Below are 19,172 nucleotides of genomic sequence, written 5' to 3' on the forward strand. Positions count from 1 at the left end.
TGGCTGGGAGCAGCAGAGGAAAACCCAATGATGAGGAGACTGGGTCGCTAGTCCCTGCACCCAAGGAACACCCAAGGAGCACCCAAGGAGCACCCAAGGAGCAGCACCCAAGGAGGCTTTCCCTGCTCAGCAGGCTCTGCGTCTAATGCCCACCCACAAATCACAGTCAGCCTCTGGCCTGAACATCCAGAGCTCGTACACTGGTGGCCGAAGCTGCCTGGCTTCAAACTCTGGCTTTGCTGCCGACTCTGGCTTTGCCAGCTCTGGGATCTGAGACAAGTAACTGACCGTGCCTGTGCCTGTCTCCTCACCTGGAACATGGGGGTAACAGGACCTGCCGGGAGGGTTGCTGAGAGGAGTCAACGCGCCAATTTATGCAAAATGCTCTAAACCAAGCTGTCCTGATATTAAGTGCTGTATGAGCATTGGGAATTATTATTATGATTAGAGAGGTGGCCATTCTTGTCATCTGGGCTTTCCAAGTTCAACAAACAGGTACGAGTGACTCTTCTCTGCTAGGTCCTTTGCAGCCTCTATCACTGAGCTTCAGGAAAACATCCCGTGATGAATGGGGACACTGAGAGCTTAAGCATGACTGCCAAGCTCTCTATGGCAAAGCACTGGGGTGGGGACACAATCCCTAAGGCCATGCTCTTCCCCTAATACTGACTCAGGTGCTCCTGGAATTCTGCAATGAAATTCAGCCCAACAACAAAGTGCAGGTCTAACCTGTTGCTGTTAAAAGCTCCTCGATGCTTTTCAAGCCCCATGTAATCTCCTAGTTCAGCATCCACGGCTTCCCTCCTCGGGCCCCTACCTACACGTCCAATGTCATCCCCTCACTCTCCCTGGCACGACTGAGCCCCTGACACCTCCAGCTCCTCCCCCAGCTGGTTTTAAGAGGAATTTCCATGTTCCTCTCCAGATGGGAAGGCTCTGGGGGAGCCTCCCAGGAGACACACCCCACCCCACGCCATGGGGTATATTTCTTAGACTCACGTGATCTTGGCATGGGCCTTGGTGCTGGTGACCAGGCGGAGGGACAGCTCGTTCTCATAGCGGGGGATGTCGTCACAGTATACAGCCTCCCCGGAAGCCTGTATGGCCGCGGACAGGTGGGGCAGGGGCCGGCCCACCATGTCTTCCTCAGACTGACCCTCTGGCACCTCCTGGAACAACACGGTCACCAGTCAAGCTGAGCTGTGGAGGACACTGTTTCCCTAAGGGCCGAGGGAAGTGCGGAGAGCTTCAGGCCAAAGCAGACCTGAGGAGTGAGGATTGAGGAGGCAGGAGGGGCCCGGGAACAGAAAGGCAGATAAGAAGTCACTGAGAAGGGAGCTCATAGTATCACTCTAAGCAGGAACAAAAAATAAATAAAGAGGAAACTCTACGTCCATTCATTGTGGGGCGGGGGAGTAAAACAATTCTGCTATATGCATGCAATGGAAAAGTATGCAACTGTCAAGACAGACTTTTGAAGAATTTTAATGAGAAGGAAAGAATGCTCATGTGAAGTATTGAAATAGGACATAAAACATTGTGTGTGTGTATGATCATTTGAATTCTGTAGGAAAAATACATACATGTTATAAGCATAGTATATACATGAGAAAAAAATGAAGAGAAGTAAACAAAAATACAATGATTTTCTCATGGAGCTAGGATCTTGGGTGACTTTTGTTTTCTTCTTCATATCTTTCTGTTCTTTCCAAAATGTTCTAAAATGTATTTATAATAAAATTCTGGGTTTTGTGTTTTTCAAAGGAATAATAAAAATAATGGCTGATATTTTATTGAGTGTTTAATATAGGCCAGGAGCTATCTAAGTTATGTTCTTGTACTAAACCATTTAATACTCAGAGCCATCCTATGAAACAGATGCCAACATTATGCACACTTGTAGGTAGGCAGAGTTAACTTGCCCAAAAGGTACAGAGAGGAAATGACCTGTCCCAGGTTACAGTTATAACATGGCAGAGTCTGGATTTAAATCTTGACAGTCAGACCCCAGAGTTCACACTTTGGACCACCATACTCTAGTGCAGGGGTCCATAAATCATGGCCTGTGAGTCAGATCTGGCTCAGTGGCTGCATTTATAAATAAAGCTTTATTGATACACACACACACACATTCATTTATGTAATGTCTCTGGCTGCAACAAAGTTGAGAGACTGTATGGCCTACAAAATCCAAAATGTTTATAGGAAAGGCTGATCCTTTACCTACTGCTTCTCAAAAAGTTGCTGTTGATAGAAAGTTATTGTTTTGTTTTGTTTACATGGTCAGGAGAAATCCTGGCTTTGCACATCAGCTCTATGGAGGAACCAGAAAAGACAAAGTGGGAAAAAAAAATTGTTTGTCTTTCCAGAGAGGTGAAGATAAGAGTAATGCCAAGAGAGAAATTTAAGTAGGGAAGGGGGAAAATAGCTTCACTGACATTAACACGATTCCCATTTTCTTCACTTTATATTTATGCAAAGCTTATGAGAAGTTTTGAGCACCTGTATCCAATCCGAGTCGGACATTCGCCAATGGTTAGCGTCATCCGAAATGCCCTGCAAGGGCCTGTGATATTAACCATACATCACGTGTACTCACTTGGAAGAGCTGGACGTTGGCTGGAGGGTCTTTCTTAAAGAGTAAGGTGGCACTGGCGTCGGTAGGGTCCAGCTTTGCACAGTTCTGTGGAGACAAGATAACCACGGTGATCATGACTATTTCTATCATTGATCCCCCTTGTCGCCAAGGGTAAAAGTAACAGCTGTTCTAGGGACGCCTGGGTGGCTCGATGGGTTAAAGCCTCTGCTTTCAGCTCAGGTCATGATTCCAGGGTCCTGAGATCGAGCCCCGTGTTGGGCTCTCTGCTCAGCAGGAAGCCTGCTTCCCCCTTCTCTCTGCCTCTCTCTGCCTACTTGTGATCTCTGTCGGTCAAATAAATAAATAAACCCTCTTTTAAAAAAAAGTTTCAGCTGTTCGCATCATCTCCTCATTTAGCATTCCTTCTAGATCTGGCTGGATCGATGTCAACATCAGCGTGAGGGCTCGAGAGCTCAGTCCTTCATAACAGCCTCAACTCCTCTCCCACCGCTGCAGCGTGCACAGTGAACGGTTTGTTCTTCCTGCAACACACCAAATGGCTTCCCTCCCTCCTGCATTTACGCACTCTGCTCTTTCTTCTCCAGCCCCGCTGGAAAAGGCTTCTTCCTCCTCATCTCTATGGGAAATATTTAATGATATGGGAAATGTGCACGATATCATCTCAACAGAATCAGGGGGGGGGCAAAAAACTCTCTATGCAGCCTGCCTGAACCTGTTTAGAAAAGCGGTATGTTCCAGATCAAAAGCTAGGAAGATGGCGGGTCTATAGAGAGGTGGATGGAAGGAGAGAGAGGGAGAGGGAGCAAAGAGAATGACAGACAGACGGGCAGATAAATGGAGGAAGAACATCAGAGAAATAAGCAAAAATAGTAGCACTGGTTTTCTATAGGATCTGAGAGAAGAGTAATTTTAATTCTAAAAAACGTTAATTTTAAAAACTTTTTAAATTTAATTTCTTTAATTCAAAAAATGTTTTATTTTTTTCTTTTTAATTTTAATTTTTAACACATTTCTGTGTTTTTTTAAGTTTTCCACATTAAGTTTATTGCTTTTATTAATCAGAAGAAAAGAAGTCTTATGAATGTTCTTCAGGGAAGGATTTCAGTCAGCTGTCCCCACATCTGTAGAGCCTTCTCTCCTTCATGCTCCCCACACCACCTTCTCAGTTGTCACTCTAGGCTGGCCTTTATTAACCAGGTTCTCTCCCACATGAGGCTATCCCTTGGTGCCTAGTGCAAGGCTATACTAAAAAGGTACAAAATAAACACTTGATGAGCCCATGTGGGGGAGGTGGGCTCCTGCTCAGCCACACCCCATCCAGAGCACACACCCTCGCAGTGATGCCTGGCCCTGGCTGTGGCAGCCCCACCTCATAATCCCATTCCACAGTCTACCTTCTCGACTCACTCCACATTCCCATTCTAACTACAAAAACACAGTTGTGTCAGCTAGCCCCTGGAAGGATCATCTGGTCTACCCACCCCCTTTATAGCTTTCCCATGGGCAAGTTCGAGAGACCTATTCAGGTTCTCAGGTGAGGTAATGACCCAGCCAGAACCAGAACCCATGTCACTGATGCCCAGCCCAGTGCTCTGCCTCTCAGCCACCCTGTGGGCTCTCATCTCCATGTGGCTCCCTAGGCTATGTGTCCTTGGTCCTTTCTCTTCTTCCCTTGGACATCAAAAGGGAGAAGCAAATTTACCACCTGGTCCACAGGACTCCCTCATGCACACTGGCTTCTTACATCCTCAAACAAGAGTCCTGCAGGGAGTCTCTATCTTGTCCCCACCCCCACACTCACATTTTCCAAGTTTCCTTTGCCCAGTTTCTGAAGCACCGTCAGGTAGAACTTGAAGAAGAAGCTGAGGGTGAGGGTCCGCCGGAACTCCACCATGCCGCCCGGGGCATCAGGGGACAGGTGCAGCTCCTCCGCCAGGCCCGCACACACGTCCTGCAGCAGCTCCTCATTCCAGAAACTGCCAGAGAGCAGATGGTGGGAAAGTGCCCCTGTCCAGCCCTCAGAATCATTCGTGTGGGGTGGTAGGTGCAGAGTGATGGTCATAGAAACCTTGGTTCCAAACTTGGCTCAGATACATATCGTTTTGTAACTTTAGGCAAGTTACTTGCCTGAGCCTCAGTGTCCTCATCTTTAAAAAGAGATACAATAAGAAAAAGGACACAAAAATCATAATAAAATCTATTGAGTCCTTATCATATGCACTAGGCAATGTCCTAAGTGCCTTATATGAAACATCATTTTTCATTTCAATTTAAAAGTATAGCAGGGAAAATGTCTATACTCATTTTACCCATGAGAAAACTGAGGCAATAGGAAGGGTAAGTAACTTGACTTCTACAACCCAGCTGGTAAGTGGCGGAGCCAGGAACTGGAACCAAGGAGCCAAACGCCATCGGTAAGCTTTATTTATCCACATTGTATGGACTACAGAGGACCGTCCCAGGGAGGTGCTTGGGTCAGCTGCTCCCCTACCCTAGCTGCGGTCATAGCAGTAGCCAATCTAGTTCCGCAGCAGAAGTAATGGCCATAGAAACCATAGCAATAGTTGTGGAACTAATACCAGCAGAGGCAGACACGGTCATAGGAGTAGTGGAAGCAACAGTAATAGTACTAGCAAAAACAGAAGTAATAGTAGAACGAGCAGCAGTAGCAACAGTAGTAGCAGTACCAGCAGCAACACAGCAACAGCAGCAGCAATCCTACAATTAGCTGTAGCAGTAGTAATAGTCACGGTTGCAACCATAGTAGCAATGGCATGCATGGTAGCAGCCGCAGTCATACAATCAGTAGTAATACCAGGAGTAGCAGCAGTACTAGTAACACTGGCAGTACTGGTACCAGCAGTACTAGTAGTGGTTAGCCACAGCGGGAACGCTAGTCAGAGTAGTGATGGTAGTAGGAAGAGCAAGAGTCACAGCAGGAGTGCTAGTAAGAGTAGGAGCAGTAACCGGAGGAGTATCACTCGCTGTAGTAATTGTAGTAACAGTAGCACTACCGTTACTGGAGTAATAGCACTAGTAACCGTCGCTGTGGCTATAGTCATGACAGTAACAGTGGTCATAACGGTAGCAACGGCAGAGCAGCAATGGTAAGACCAGCGAGGCGACAATGATGCCATGAGGAACCATGCCACTAGGAGACGTGGTAACCATGGCAACAGCAGGCGCAGCACCGTGGTCACAACAACAGTGGGACTACTGGCCGTGGGAGCGGCGGTGGTGGTTTTCTTTGGCTGGTAGCTCTTACTTGTCCGTCTGCTTCCGTGTGGTCTTGAGGGCTGAGATGGTCCTGTCGGCCATTCCACCATAGCACAGGGCCAGCTCCTTCACCTGCGCGGTTCCCGGCTGGAACAGGACCCTCATGCCGCAGGTCACCTTGGCTATGTCATCTTCTCTCCGAGAGGCCTGCTTGAATGCTGAGAAATACTCACCCTAAAAGAGAACAGAAGGGCTCTTGCTGCCCACTTTGCTTGGTGGGGCCCACAGAGGGTGAAGCTGGAGCCCGGGGACACCGGGCCGGCTGAAGGGACAACACCATCGCAAACCCGCAATGGGCCGGTGCGAGGATTCAGATATCCAGGCAGAACTGACTCTCACATTCCCGGTAAGATTCCCAGAAGCTAGGGAGGGTTGGCATTTCTCCCTGGCAGTCAGGAAGATTGAAAGTCAAGGACAAAGGAGAACGGGGGGCTCTTAGCCAATAGCTGAGAAGAGGAAAGACATTTTCAGAGAGGGTCCTCAGAGACCTCCAGCATCCACACCTTCCCATCCTGGTGCCCAGCATCCAAGCACACCCAGGCTCTATGGGGTGGCCCGACTGCCTCTAAAGCTGGTCCAGTGAGATGCCAGAGGGTGTCAGAAGCAGCCCTTAAGCGGGCCGCCTGCGCACCTGCTCTCTCTAACTTGTGCCTCCCACATCTATTGTCTACGGTTAGAAACCTTGCTTCCCGGAAGAATGATTCACACTAGAAAGCAGGAGCCACCTTGGTGCTTTGAACATCTGTTTCCCTCTAGGCTCAAGCCAGGCTCTCTCTTTCCAGATAGGAGGGGAGAATGAGTAACTTTCCAGGTAAGAACCATCTGATATCCAGCTCTTTGGGGGTCAAGTTCTGCTCAAGGTCTGAACTCACCACAAATTCCAATTAGCATGATAGGTAGAGGTCTTATTAAGGGAAGGCTTATTAGAGAAAACACAATGAGGCTCATTGTGGAGGTCCAAAGTGGCCACAGGCTTCTGTTCCAAGAAACCTCAGGGACTCCTGCTGATCATAAAGCTAATCCAGATTCCTGATGTTGAACATGGCCCTGAGGCAGTGAGCCCAGAGCCTGAGCTTGGTTGTGGAACAGAGTTTCTAGCTGCTCACTTCCAGGACCATACCAGTCCCTGGGGACATTTCCTCTGGGGTACCACGAAATGCCGGTGGCAGATTGGCAGCTGTTCTTTCTTGAGAAATCCTTCCTAATTCTGGGTATGAAGATCTCCTTTCTTTTATGAAATGTTTTTGTCATCAATGTTCCTCTATGGCAAAATAAAAACTGGACAATGCTATGCCTGTTTCCTCCTTTTTCCCTAACTCATAATTAAGCAGAAGAAAAATGTCCTGGTCCGTAAAATACAAAACTTCTGGGAATCACTATTCAATGGTCTATAGGGACAAGCTAGGAAGTCATAAAGAAACCACCTCAGGGATGAAATGGCTTTAATTTCATTAGCATTCTCATTAAAGAGGCCAAAGTTAGCAAGAGCAAACATGTCTTGGAACACTCGCTCGAGCACTAGCTGGGGTGAGACCCATGATGCTCTCCACGACGGCTGGGTTCCCGGTCTCGCACAGATCACTTTTTAGTGAGGCCCATTACGGAATGTGTGGCTACCAAGGGAGGAGAGAGCCACACCAGGTGAGGACACATGGCCCCCATGGAACAACACAGCAAGGCAGCCAGAAATGCCCAGACCTGCCTGAACAGGGCAGGGAAACTGCCCATGAAGCAGAAATCCACCAAGCCAAACCAGAGCAAAGTCAGTGAACACCTCATCAGCGAGTGAGGCCCTGACTCACAGGGAGCGTCTACACTCAGTATGCAAACCCGTCTCCTCCAACCGCCACAGCTGGATGTGTTTTTTGCGAAACCGTGTGGCTAGCTATTGCCTGCAGATCCCTACTGGCTCCCAGACATCTGCCTGGAACCTTATGAATTCTTGATTTCAATCTTCACAGTAACCTGCACACTGGGTAACACTGTGCCCATTTTACAGAAGAAGAAATTGAGGCTCAGAAAGCGGACTCGATTTGCTCAGGATCCCCTGGCCTAGCTGTTGGTTTCACAGTCCAGGGCATGCCCTCTGTCCCCTACCTTGAAACGCCTCATTGTGCAGAGAGAAATAGGGTTGGTCAGAGGCAATGTTCAGAGACCATGTCAAAGCTGAGCGATGCTAAGTTTGGTCCCCAAGGCCGACTCTGGTCTCCTTGTCTGGAGTCTAGCCAGGGTAAGGGTAATTCGGGATGCTCCTGAGCAGCTCACCTGCCTGCTGTAGGGGATCTCGATGGAAAGCAGGATCTCCTCCGGAGCGAGCAGAGTCTTCCTGTAGCTAGGGAAGAAGGTGTGGTCCATCCGAACGGTTCTCTTGGTGCCTGAAAGGAGGCCAGAGGCAAAGCGGAGAAAGTAGCGTGAGAAAGCAGAGAACGATCCACCAGTGACTCCCCACCCTGGTCTCTTACGCCCATGGTCAGGGGGATGGGGGTCACGGCCACAGCTGGGGCCAAGGTCTTCCATCTGAAATCCTAACTCAAGGATGTGCTGGTGTGTGTCTAATAAGGGATGGTGTATGGTCGGGGGCGGGGTGGGGCGGACTTGGGAGGATTTGCTAATTTCTACAGCATCCATACTCCTGCTGCTAGTTTCAAGCTATCAGGGTGACATCAGTGAACATGAAGTTGGAAAAAGGGTAGCAAAGAGTTGACCCAGAAGGCCTGCCATCCTCCGAAAGTCCTGCTTAAAAGGTTGGCCGGGGGCTGTCCTCTGTGAACTTGGATTTCAGCAGACTTCCCACCATTCCCTGGTGAGAATAACTCAGCCTGTCTAAACTGTTCGTACAAATAGTATGGTTTATGCCGAGCGGCTGCTTTCCTTGTGGGTGTCTGGGCTTTGGTTTGCGCCAGGCAGAGCTCCATGACCACCCCCAACAGAAGCCCTGGCGCTCGGTCTCCACAGGGCTGCCCTGGCGGAGAGTACTACACAGGCATTATCTTGGTGCAACTTGTTGCTGAGGGAATGAAGGACATCCCGTGTGACTCTCCCAGGAGAAGGCTCTGGAAGTCTGTGCCTGGTTTCCTCCAGACGGTACCCCATGGCCTTTTGTACTTTGCTGACTTTGCTTTGTATCCTCCCCCTTGTAAGTCATAGCCATGAGTATGACAATATGCTGAGTCCTGTGAGTCCTCCTTGACCTCCTGTGAGTCCTTCCTGAGCTCCTGTGAGTCACCAAAGCTGGCGGTGGTCTTGGGGACCCTCAGACAAGGGGTATATGGCAGCATACCATTATATCGCATTTCCAACCCACAGATAGAGCAGGTGGAAAGAACCATAAGAGCATGGGCAATAGTGAAACAGATTCAAATAATTAGGAAGTGATGAATTTTGAGTATTTACTACCTTTCTTTTAATGTAATTTATTCTCTTGTAAGTTTAGATAATTCAATTTTTTTAAATTTTTTATTTTTTATAAACATATATTTTTATCCCCAGGGGTACAGGTCTAGATAATTCAATTTTTAACAGTGGCCATGTTTAACAAACACTCACAGACTCCCTAAAACCATAGCTATGGGCTGCAGCAAGCCCGTGCCTCCCAGCTCCAACACACCATTAGATAAGTAAGGATCTGCACAAACAGATCCTGTTGTGAATTCTTTATAAAGAAATGGTCCAGCTCTGCTGGTTTCCAACTGGGTCCATCTCCATTGCAGTTTCCAGGGACCCAAACCCTAGGACAGCAGGATCACTGAACTTTGGGCTGGCTCTGTTTCTCCAGAAAGTGACCTATCTTGTGAGACTTCTCCCCACCTGGCTCTCTGTTACAACTTTGACATAACGTTGCTCTCACCTGTGGACACGATGGTCAGCTTGGCTCCACTGGCCATGAGCACAGGGTTGAGGTCAGAGATGGGGCTGGCAGTGATGATGTTCCCTCCAATGGACTAGAACAAGCAGAGAGTGTGTGAGAGCCCAGCCTCCCCAGGAAACCTTGCTCTCACTGCTGCCTCCCAACCACAGGACACATGGGGGACACCTGCTGAAGGCACAAGACCAGCCTCACTTGGACTTCTAGAACAATATGCAAAACTTGGGATCCTAACACTTGGGATTGGGTCTCAGCTCTGACATTTAGCAGACAGTCATGTGGGTCAGCTTCTTTAAATTTGTTCAATTTCACCCAAATTTTTCTGAAAGAACTGAGGTTGTTTATTACACAGTGAAAGCAAAAGTCTCTGAGTTTCTGCCTCCTCATTCACAATCAGAGGTGGCAGGGGCTTGGGGTAGGAGGAGGAACTGGGAGTGGGCTGGTAGCTTCGGGTCGTGTTCTAACTGAGAACATCAACAACAAAATGGAATGGAAGGGGTGGCTTTCCACCGTCGTGAGCCCCCAACGGCCCCGGGTGTGTGAACACAGCGAACAGGGAACTTGGGACTGGTCTGAAGTCTGGCATGAACAGTCAACGGCTGGGCCTCTACCTTCCCCTCAGGGGGGTCTACCTCTCGTTCTCCCCCAATTCTGAGAGGCAGTCCCTGTCCCGATTTGGTTTCTCCCTAACTTATCTCTAACCCATTTGCTGATAGCCTCGCCAAGTCCAAGAAGAGACACGCCAGCCTCAGGCGTCAAGACTGAGTCACCAGCACATGCTTCCCAGAGCAACCCACAGGCCTCCTTCCTCAGCAGAAGCTTCAGGCTCCCTCCCAGTCCCACTGAGTCAGAATCTCTGGGAGTGGAGCCTAGGAATCTGCATTTTAACAAGCACCCCAGCCAGTTCTAAGCACTGACAGCTGAGGCCTGCTGGGTCTTTAGCAGAAGCCACACTAGACCCCTCCGCCCTTCGCCTTGTGACAAAAGGCCTGGTGCCCTGAGCCTTGAAGGCCCCTGAAGAGGGACTCACCGCCACGGACTTGACCTGTATCCCAGCAAACCAGCGGAGCTGCTCCAGGACACCTCTGAACACCTCTGTTTTGTATTCAGGAAGTTTGTCAACCGCTTCACGCAGTGTCTTTTCCACAGAGCTCAGGGGGCACGAGGCTCCAAAGGAGATACCTGGAAACACAAGCTCAGAATAACAGCGAATCCCCTCACAGCTCAGAAAACACCTTCACACACAGCCCCTATGGCACTTTACTGGTCCCTGAGGAGGGCTGGACCAGATCACACATCCTTATATGGATGAGGAATTAAGGCCCAGAGAGGTCAAGTGACTTGGCCATGCCACACAGCTAATAAAAGAGCTAGGACTCATCACAGGTCCCTTGGTCTTACAACGGCTCTCTTTCAATGCAATAAAGTCAGACCTCTGAGGGTGAAGTCCTGGCTTTTTTTTTTTTTTAAAGCCCCCAAGACCTCCCCGCACTGACTCCCTGCCCCATGAGTGATTATAACATGTAGGCAGGATTGAGAATGAATATTGAAAAATCACACCAGCCCCCCTCGCCCCCTGCACCCTACCGTGGATGTAGGTGAATGAAGGCAATGAGGAGGCCTCTCTCCCCATGCTGGGAGGCTTTCCTGGCACCCAGCATCCCATGGGACCCATCCCCAGCAGCCCAGCCCCTCCCTCCGGGGGCTCAAGGCACACCTCTCCTTACCCTCGGGTCCGTGCTCCACTGAATTCAGCTCAGGGATCCAGGCTGGGCAGACAATCATAGGAAACAGTTTGTTCTTGAACTTCATCTCAATGCCTTGAGAAACGAGACACCTGAAGTTAGAGGCTCCTACCAGAGCAGGCCTTGGCACTTTCCTGCCACTCACACAGGATCTATGACATGTTCACAACAGCATCACTCTCCCTGGGTGGGCCTGGGGGGGGCGGGTCTCAGGATTAGCAGACACAGGGGACAAGATAGGGGGCTCCATGTGGTTTCCACACTATCAGCCTGAACACCGTGTCTTTCTCCCCCTCCCAGGGAAAAGCTCTATCAGAATTCAAATGAGATGAACTCTTTTTTTGTTGGACCTTTGATTTTTTTATTACTCAAAAACCTTCATTTTTTCTCACTTAGCCTGCTGACTCTATGCTTGTGCCTTCGACACCTTCCCAACGATTTCTGCTCTTCAATAAGGAAGGCACACTTGATCCTGTCACAAACACAGCACATGCGGAACCACCACAGATCCCGCTGAGGTGACTTTTGGTTTTAAATGAGATGGACCTGGGTGGCTCAGTGGGTTAAAGCCTCTGCCTTCAGCTCAGGTCATGATCCCAGGGTCCTGGGATCGAGCCCCGCATCGGGCTCTCTCTGCCTCCTCTCTCTCTGCCTGCCTCTCTGCCTACTTGTGATTTCTGTCAAATAAGTAAATTAAATCTTAAAAAATAAATAAATAAATGAGATGAACCTGAATTATGTGTGTGTGTCTGTGTCTCTGTGTCTGTGCGTGGGTGTGTGTGCACATGTGTGTGTGTGTGGCAGGGGAGGAGGAGGTAAAATACAGAAGCACAGCATACTAACATATGTCAGGACCCCACTGAAACACCTCACATATTTTAACTCACTGTATCCTCACAATCGCCTTGTGAGATATTGTGATTTTTCTGTTTGTAGATGAAGCAGCTGAGGCACAGGAAAGTTAGGCTCTTGCCCAAATTACACAGCTAAGAACAGGCATGTTTCGGTCCGTGAGCAATTCTTACAAGTTGGTGTATCATAGTAACAATAGCATGAACATCTCGCACTCAGACAAAAAGGGAAACGGTGTCAGAAGAAAACATCAAGTCTGCCTCCCCATCCCCAGCATCCGCCTACACGCTTCCAGGTGCGTGGCTCTGTGGGGCTGCACGTCTGTGTCCAGTTTCTGGTCTCGGCGAGTCAAGGAAAAGGGCTCCGTGAACAGACTCAGCCCTGGTCCTCAGGCCCGGCCCGCTCAGCACCTCTCCCAGCCCATCCCACAGAGCTCCAGACGGGAAGGTTCAAAAAGAAGAGTCTGCGCATCGTCCCACCCCCTCGTGTGCTGTGGAGAGTCTCCGAAGTGTGGCCCGGGCTTTGAATGTGGGCTCCAGGGACAAAGAACGCAGGTTGAGGGCAGAGGTGGCCTGTCTTCTAAAGGCTCCCTCTCTGCTCAGCTTCCCCCAAATCCCTCTCGGGTGTATATATAAGGGAGAAGGGGTGAGCCAGATGAAGTCATCTTCAGAAGTTATTTCTAACTTGAAGCTTATAAAATGTGTGTGGATTCATTCCCTTCCATTAGAGTCTAATTGTGTCCAGGATGTTCTGTTATGAACAGAATGTTATGTTATGTTATGTTATGTTATGGACATGTCATGTGTCAAAGGAGCTCAAAGATTTTTCCAAACAGTCATTCTCTACTTTAACTCATGCCACCCTGGACCCCAGGGTCATGGCCACACAGGCTATCAGGGTCACATCACAGGACGCACAGCTCCTAGGCCACCCAGCCACCCTGGTGTGTCACGTTTCTGCAGCTGGAGTCTTGGTCGCACACCTGTGCTCATGAGGGTGGGGCCTACTCTGTCCCCTGTCAACCTGAAACCAATCAGACCCTCCTCTCTGTGTCTACAGATCCAGCAAGAATCCAGGGCCCCGGGGTTCCTTCCAGAACCACAGCCAAGAGCCCCCCACAGGACTGCCTAGGGCTGCTTAAAACCATGTCAAGCTCCCCCCACCCCCAAACACCAGAGGTCCTCAAGGAAGACCTCAGCTATACCACAATCCTTTCTTCAGAGCCTTGCTGGACTTGGGACCCAGCAAAGAGGAAATGGGCCAGGCCAGCTCCAGAAATTCCTGGATTTCTGTCCCTTCGAGCACCGGGGAGTAAAGCAACACAACCTGAGTCTCCTGGGCTTATTTGCATATGGTGAGCCTCACGTCCCAGGTGCTGGCACCAACAGGGTCAGTGGCCACATCACCCCCAGAAAAGGGGAGGGGCAAGAGAATGACACTGCTGGAACCCCTAACGTCTCTCAGGCACCGGCCTAGACACGTGACCCCTTGAGGAGATACCAACCCCCCCCCCATAGGTGAAATGGGAAATGAGTGCAGCGCAGGGGAAGCCAGTGTTCTGAGGACACACGGCCAGCGAGGGGCCACCCCCAGGCACACTGTCCGCCCCGCTCTCACCGATCTCCGTGTTCCCCACCACCAGCTTGGCCTCGGGGTACTGGGCTTTGAGGTCCAGCAGCTCCTTCAGGGTGGAGGCCTGGATCCAGGTCACGCGTTCGCCTTCAAAACGCAGCTGCTTCTGAGGAACATCCTTCAGCCTCTGGAAAATATGGCTCCTTACCGCCCTGTCCCCTGCCCACTGCGGCTCCCTGATACGCTGAAGTCTGCGACGGGATCACCTCTCCCACGGGTTTGTTGAATACAGAATTCGGGATGAAGAGACAGGTCGGGGAGAACGGACGGGAACGTCCTCGTGTTGAGGCAGGGTGTGTGTTGCAGCTCTTAGACACATTATCTCCCTTAGTCCTTAGGGGACCAGGAGGTGATGGGACCTTCACCTGGCACAAGGGGACCTGAACTGTCCTGACCAAAAGCCCGAGTTTCGAGCAGTGCCCCACCCCCCGCCAACGCCACTGTCTCCCAGAGGGGCAGTGGACAAGCTGCGGGGAGGGGCGGAGGTGGCCAAGGAAGGATGTCAGGAGAGAATGCAACAGAAGCCGGTTCTAGTGTGTGAGGGGTGATGTGGGGCTAGGAGAGAAAACCTCCCAGATCCGACTGAGAGTGCTCTCAAGGTTACACCATCCAGGGAAAGGTATGCTGATGGCCTGCTGCCATGCCTTTTCTTTGGGCCCGCTGGACTCACTAGGCTGTCCTCGTGTGCTCAGCACCCCCCAGAATCTGCACTTGAGGCCCTGGAGTGAGGCCTGATTCTTCCCCTGCCATAAATGTTGCAGCGAAGAAGCAGGATCCCAGTGAGAGGGTGGGTGTGAGACGGTCCTCAAACAGAGCAGCAAGCCCAGGATTGTGCCCTTTGAGCACAGCTTGGTTTCTTTGTTAAATAAAGGGACTGCTCACAGGGAGGAGAATGGGTTGCTTGGGGGCTTCTACGTTAGATGTAGCCAGGAGGTCGGCAGATGCTTCTGGAACACTCCACATGGAGTAAAGTGCCAGGGAGATCCACTCTCAGTGCTCAGAGTGACATGTGTGAAGGAAGTGTGGGTCCCTTTGGAATATGTGACAGAGGGACTTGACCTCTGGGTGTCAGAAAAAGGACAAGGCCACATAGGTCCCAGTTGGTATGAAATAAAGCAGGCCTCCAGAGGCTCATGGCACAGAAACTGAGTCAGGCCTCTCCCTGGGGCATCACCTACCAGCAACTCCGGGGGGAAGATGGGCTCCTGGGTGGGATCCAGGGGCATGAACTCCTCCGGGTTGAATAAAGATGGTGAGAGAGTGACCTGCTGGAAAAGGGAACAGCTGGGTGATACCATATCTCCTCCTTTAAAATGTCCTGTAGGATCTACCCAGGCCCTTGTGCAAGCAAGCCTGTTTGCAGCCCCCTTCAGGCTTAGTGGAGGGCCAGGAAGCTCCTGGAAGGCAGGATAAAGAGTCTTGCCAGAAGACATTGCACATTCACCACCCTCACGGTCTGGGCATAACCATTTCCTCTTCTGGCCACACTGTTGGGAGTGTGAAAAGAATCTATTGCCTCCTTTAATCTGAGACTGGCCCCCAGGCTTCCGTGGAGAGGAGGACCCACTCACTTTGGAGTCTGTCTTCTGGTTCATGCAACAGTTCGGGTTGTCGCGACTTCCTCCACAACACCCGCCATCCTAGAGAGATGACAAATACACAAAATATATTTGCAAAGAGTTTTCCCAGAAGCTTTAAAAAACCTGGGTCACTAATATCCAATGAAGTCTAGCTCTGCTCCTACCCCAGCACCAGGGGGAGCAGCAGATGTACGCTCCCCATCCCGCTCACGTCTGCATGGACGTAAGACCTCTGCTTTAACCACTTCCCCTTTCTTGGTTGATGGAAACTAAGAAACTCATGCAGAAGCAGGAGGAAATTTTAATTTTAAGAAAATTTCTCTCCAGGGGCACCTGGCTCAGTCAATTAACCATCAGACTCGATTTCAGCTCAGGTCATGATCTCAGGGTTGTGAAATGGAGCCCCGAATCAGGCTCTGTGCTGGGTGTGGAACCTGTTTAGGATTCTCTCTCTCTCTCTTTCTCTCTCTCTCTCTTTCTCTGCCCCTCCCAGCCCTGTTCATGCACTTTCTCTCTCTCTCTTTCTAAAAAAAGAAAATTTCTCTATAAAAGTTAAGTTTTACTTTATCAAAACATATCTTTATGCCCATTTTCGCCCCTCAGGGCTTCCTCCTTAGGAAACCTCTCTGAGAGGAATCCCCATGGGTGCTCTCGGCACTCGAGAGCCTCTGCTTGGGCATCAGTCAAGTTCTAGGAGGCCTGGCTGGGCTCCTTCCAGGCCCCGGTATTTGTGGGGCTCCGTCCAAGTAGGTCCGAGACCAGTGCTAGCTTCAGAGAGGTGTGCAGCCAGTGTGCCCGATATCCCCACCACTGCATATCAGGTCCTTCTTGCCAGAAACCTAAACACTCCTCCTTCCTCACTGAGACCCTGTCCTAAAGGGTGGGTACAGGTCTGATGACCCACCACCCCTGGGCAAGAACTGACTCGGCACCGCTCTGGGTGCCAATGGCAGAGCAGGGAGTAGTGTTCGCTGCCTCCCAGAACCGAAGCGCTGAGGAGGGGAAGGGTGTGTTCTCCTGACTGATGTGTGCCAAGAAGGCGGGAGTCTCTGCTCAGGATCTGGGAGATACTCCAGACTCCCGGAGTTATGCTGAGAGGCAAAGGTGGGAGCAACTCCCAGGCATGGCTCCAAGCCCATGTCCACAGCGGCCAGCTCCTGCAGAAGACAGCCCTCCTGCCCGTGAGTCACAGGAGACACATTGCCCAAGGAATGAATCACACCGTGACGAGTGTGCCCAGGAAAGCCCTCAAAGGGCCCGGAGGCTGACAGGATGGCCTCAGAGCATCTGAAAACACCGTCAGCCCCGTTCTCAGGAGAGGAGCCTTGGCTGCCTCAGCCCCCTGCCCACGCCACCCCGTGGGCCGACCCCAGCCCCCTCCTACACCCAAAGCCCTGCCGCCGGGTCTCCAAGCACCCTACTTTGGACCTTCCCACCATGGCCTTGGCCTTCTCCTCTGTGTTAAGACAAAAAAGAAGAGAGAAATAAAGTTCCCCTAGTGTCTCTTCTCATCTTTCTTCTTGGAGACGGTGACACAGGGGACTCACCGGACCCCACCTGAAGGGAGGGAAGCCGCATCCAGCCAGCCGTTAGCCTCCCTCACCCAGTCCTTGTGGGGAAGGACATACTTCACGGAAGTACATTTTCCAGATAAAGTGTTGGCACAGTCTTCCTTAGATCTTTTTACTTGATACTTCATGGACGTGGCCAGGACACAAATTACTGTGATGTACAATAACGTGCCACTGCCCTCCATGCCCACTAAGGTTGGATAAAGCTAGGTTTGTTTGTTTTTTACCCCCTGGAGAGATTTCTCCTTTTCTCAGCAGGCTGGATGGCTAGGCTTGTGTTCATTTTTACAGTTCCTCCATGCCCTCTTTGCTCCTAACCAGACATCATCAATTCTGGCTGTGAACAGCGTGCCTCCTTCTAGCAAACCCTCCCCACTTTCCGAATATGCATGGCGGGCTTGAGAATGAGCTAAGCATTAGAGCTGTATGTAAACTCAGAATGCAGAGGCTCCAAATAAGACCTTGGGTGGAGGGCATGTCTCCAGGGAGTAAGGTGCATGAGCTCTGAGCACACTCTCTGTCCCAGTCACTTTGGGAGCTCTGCTCTGCTCTGCTCCTCGAGGCCCAGCAGCTTGATCCAGGGAGGCAACACCAGCACAGTGGAACCGGGAACCCTTTCAATGATGATCAGACTCCAGCCCGGCAAAGGACCATACCATGGATTACATTAACAAACCCTTCTCTTTTCAGAAAGTAGGAGGGCTGGTGAAATTGTATCTTTCGAGAAGCCTCTTGAGAAATAAGTACATGGACAAGATTAACAATCCTCTGTTCTCAGGAAGCCTGAGCAATGGACGAAAGTCAAACAGCGAGGAATGGAAGAAACATACTATCATCGTAATTTAGAGTTGCCGTGTATCTAATACTTAGGCTGTGCCAGTGTTTTAAGGGCTTTAGGAGGGAGGAGTACTTCCCACAAACACCATAAGAATAATTATAGGTATTATTACAATTCTGTGATATTATTTTAATTATGTATGTTTTATTACAGTTATAGCTGTATTAATATAACATTGTAATATTGTATTATTATAAACCCATTTTAGAAACAAGGAAATATACCTGAGGTCATGCATCGGGTCAGTGCAAGGATGAGATTTGAACCCGGGTCTGCACACTCCAGGTCTGTGCTTTTCGGTCATTTTCCCTTAAATCCATACCTCCTCATTCTTTGTCATCAAAAGCATTCAGCAAGATGTGCTGCCTTCCCTCCCTGTAGACCCCATCCCTGTGGCCACCCTCTGGGGTTATCTGGATACAACGCTCCTTTTCAGAATGGAGCAACCCTCAAGGTCCATGAAAGGCACAGGTGTCTGTGACTCTCCCTTTCAACCCAGAATCAAACCGAGAAGAGATGGTTTGATTAGAGTCAGGGCTAACTTGCCCCAGTTGGAGAATCAGGTGAAATCTGGGGAGACAAGCCAAGAGGGGAGAGGCCAGCCCTCTGTCCTCCCTGCAGGATGGCAGTGATCAGGACCTGTGCGGCCAGGCTGTGGCTTCACCCCCAGAGATGTACAAACACGGCAGGGAGGCGCCAGCTGACTGGAGATCTAATTAGCAGTTTCACAAGCCCCACAGAGTGCCACCTGCTGACTGCGGCTCCGGCTCCGGCTCCGAGAAAGGAGAAGCTCAGGTGCTGGGGGCTGTTGTTATTTAACACCAGGTTCAGCACCTGGGCCACGGGAGCGTGTCAGACCCGAATGCCCCGGGGGCAGTTAGCTCTGGGACTGCATGCCTCTTCCAGGAGCCAGCCTTCCCTGGAAGGAGGCTCTCGGCACTCCTGCTATTGCCAAGAACCCTCTGAACAAGAGGCGGGGTCCAGTGCCCGTGCCAGGTACCAACAGAGGGACAACCGGCCAGGTGGCCCTCCTGTCTTTCTTCTCTTTCTTCCAGAGGCCCTTGGCATCTCTTCCACTGTGATTCCTGAGTGTTGCTGCTTTAGGAGCAGAGCCACAGCCACCCCGGGGCCCCCACTTACCCTGGCAAAGGTCCGGAAGCCCTGAAGGATGGGTCTGTAGCCCGTGCAGCGGCACAGATTTCCTAGGGGCAGAG

At 50.6% G+C, this 19,172-nt stretch overlaps 1 protein-coding gene across 2 annotated transcripts in view; it reads right to left on the bottom strand.

Moving 5' to 3' along the window:
• The window catches only part of XDH (xanthine dehydrogenase), a 61,840-nt gene that overhangs the window by 27,718 nt on the left and 14,950 nt on the right, over window positions 1–19,172 (bottom strand). The window contains exons 6-17 of one of the 2 annotated variants that reach the window (XM_082745269.1): window positions 19,099–19,160; window positions 15,541–15,609; window positions 15,148–15,237; window positions 13,955–14,096; window positions 11,468–11,560; window positions 10,771–10,922; window positions 9,723–9,816; window positions 8,141–8,250; window positions 5,865–6,049; window positions 4,401–4,575; window positions 2,600–2,683; window positions 1,000–1,169 (exon numbers count right to left, since the gene is read on the bottom strand). In XM_082745269.1, coding sequence (XP_082601395.1) covers window positions 1,000–1,169; window positions 2,600–2,683; window positions 4,401–4,575; window positions 5,865–6,049; window positions 8,141–8,250; window positions 9,723–9,816; window positions 10,771–10,922; window positions 11,468–11,560; window positions 13,955–14,096; window positions 15,148–15,237; window positions 15,541–15,609; window positions 19,099–19,160 — 1,426 coding nt within the window. The remainder of the gene's footprint in view (window positions 1–999; window positions 1,170–2,599; window positions 2,684–4,400; window positions 4,576–5,864; window positions 6,050–8,140; window positions 8,251–9,722; window positions 9,817–10,770; window positions 10,923–11,467; window positions 11,561–13,954; window positions 14,097–15,147; window positions 15,238–15,540; window positions 15,610–19,098; window positions 19,161–19,172) is intronic. The other variant, XM_082745270.1, reaches the window with a different exon arrangement.

This window comes from Mustela nivalis (genome assembly GCF_964662115.1).
Source record: "Mustela nivalis genome assembly, chromosome: 8".
Taxonomy (NCBI): domain Eukaryota; kingdom Metazoa; phylum Chordata; class Mammalia; order Carnivora; family Mustelidae; genus Mustela; species Mustela nivalis.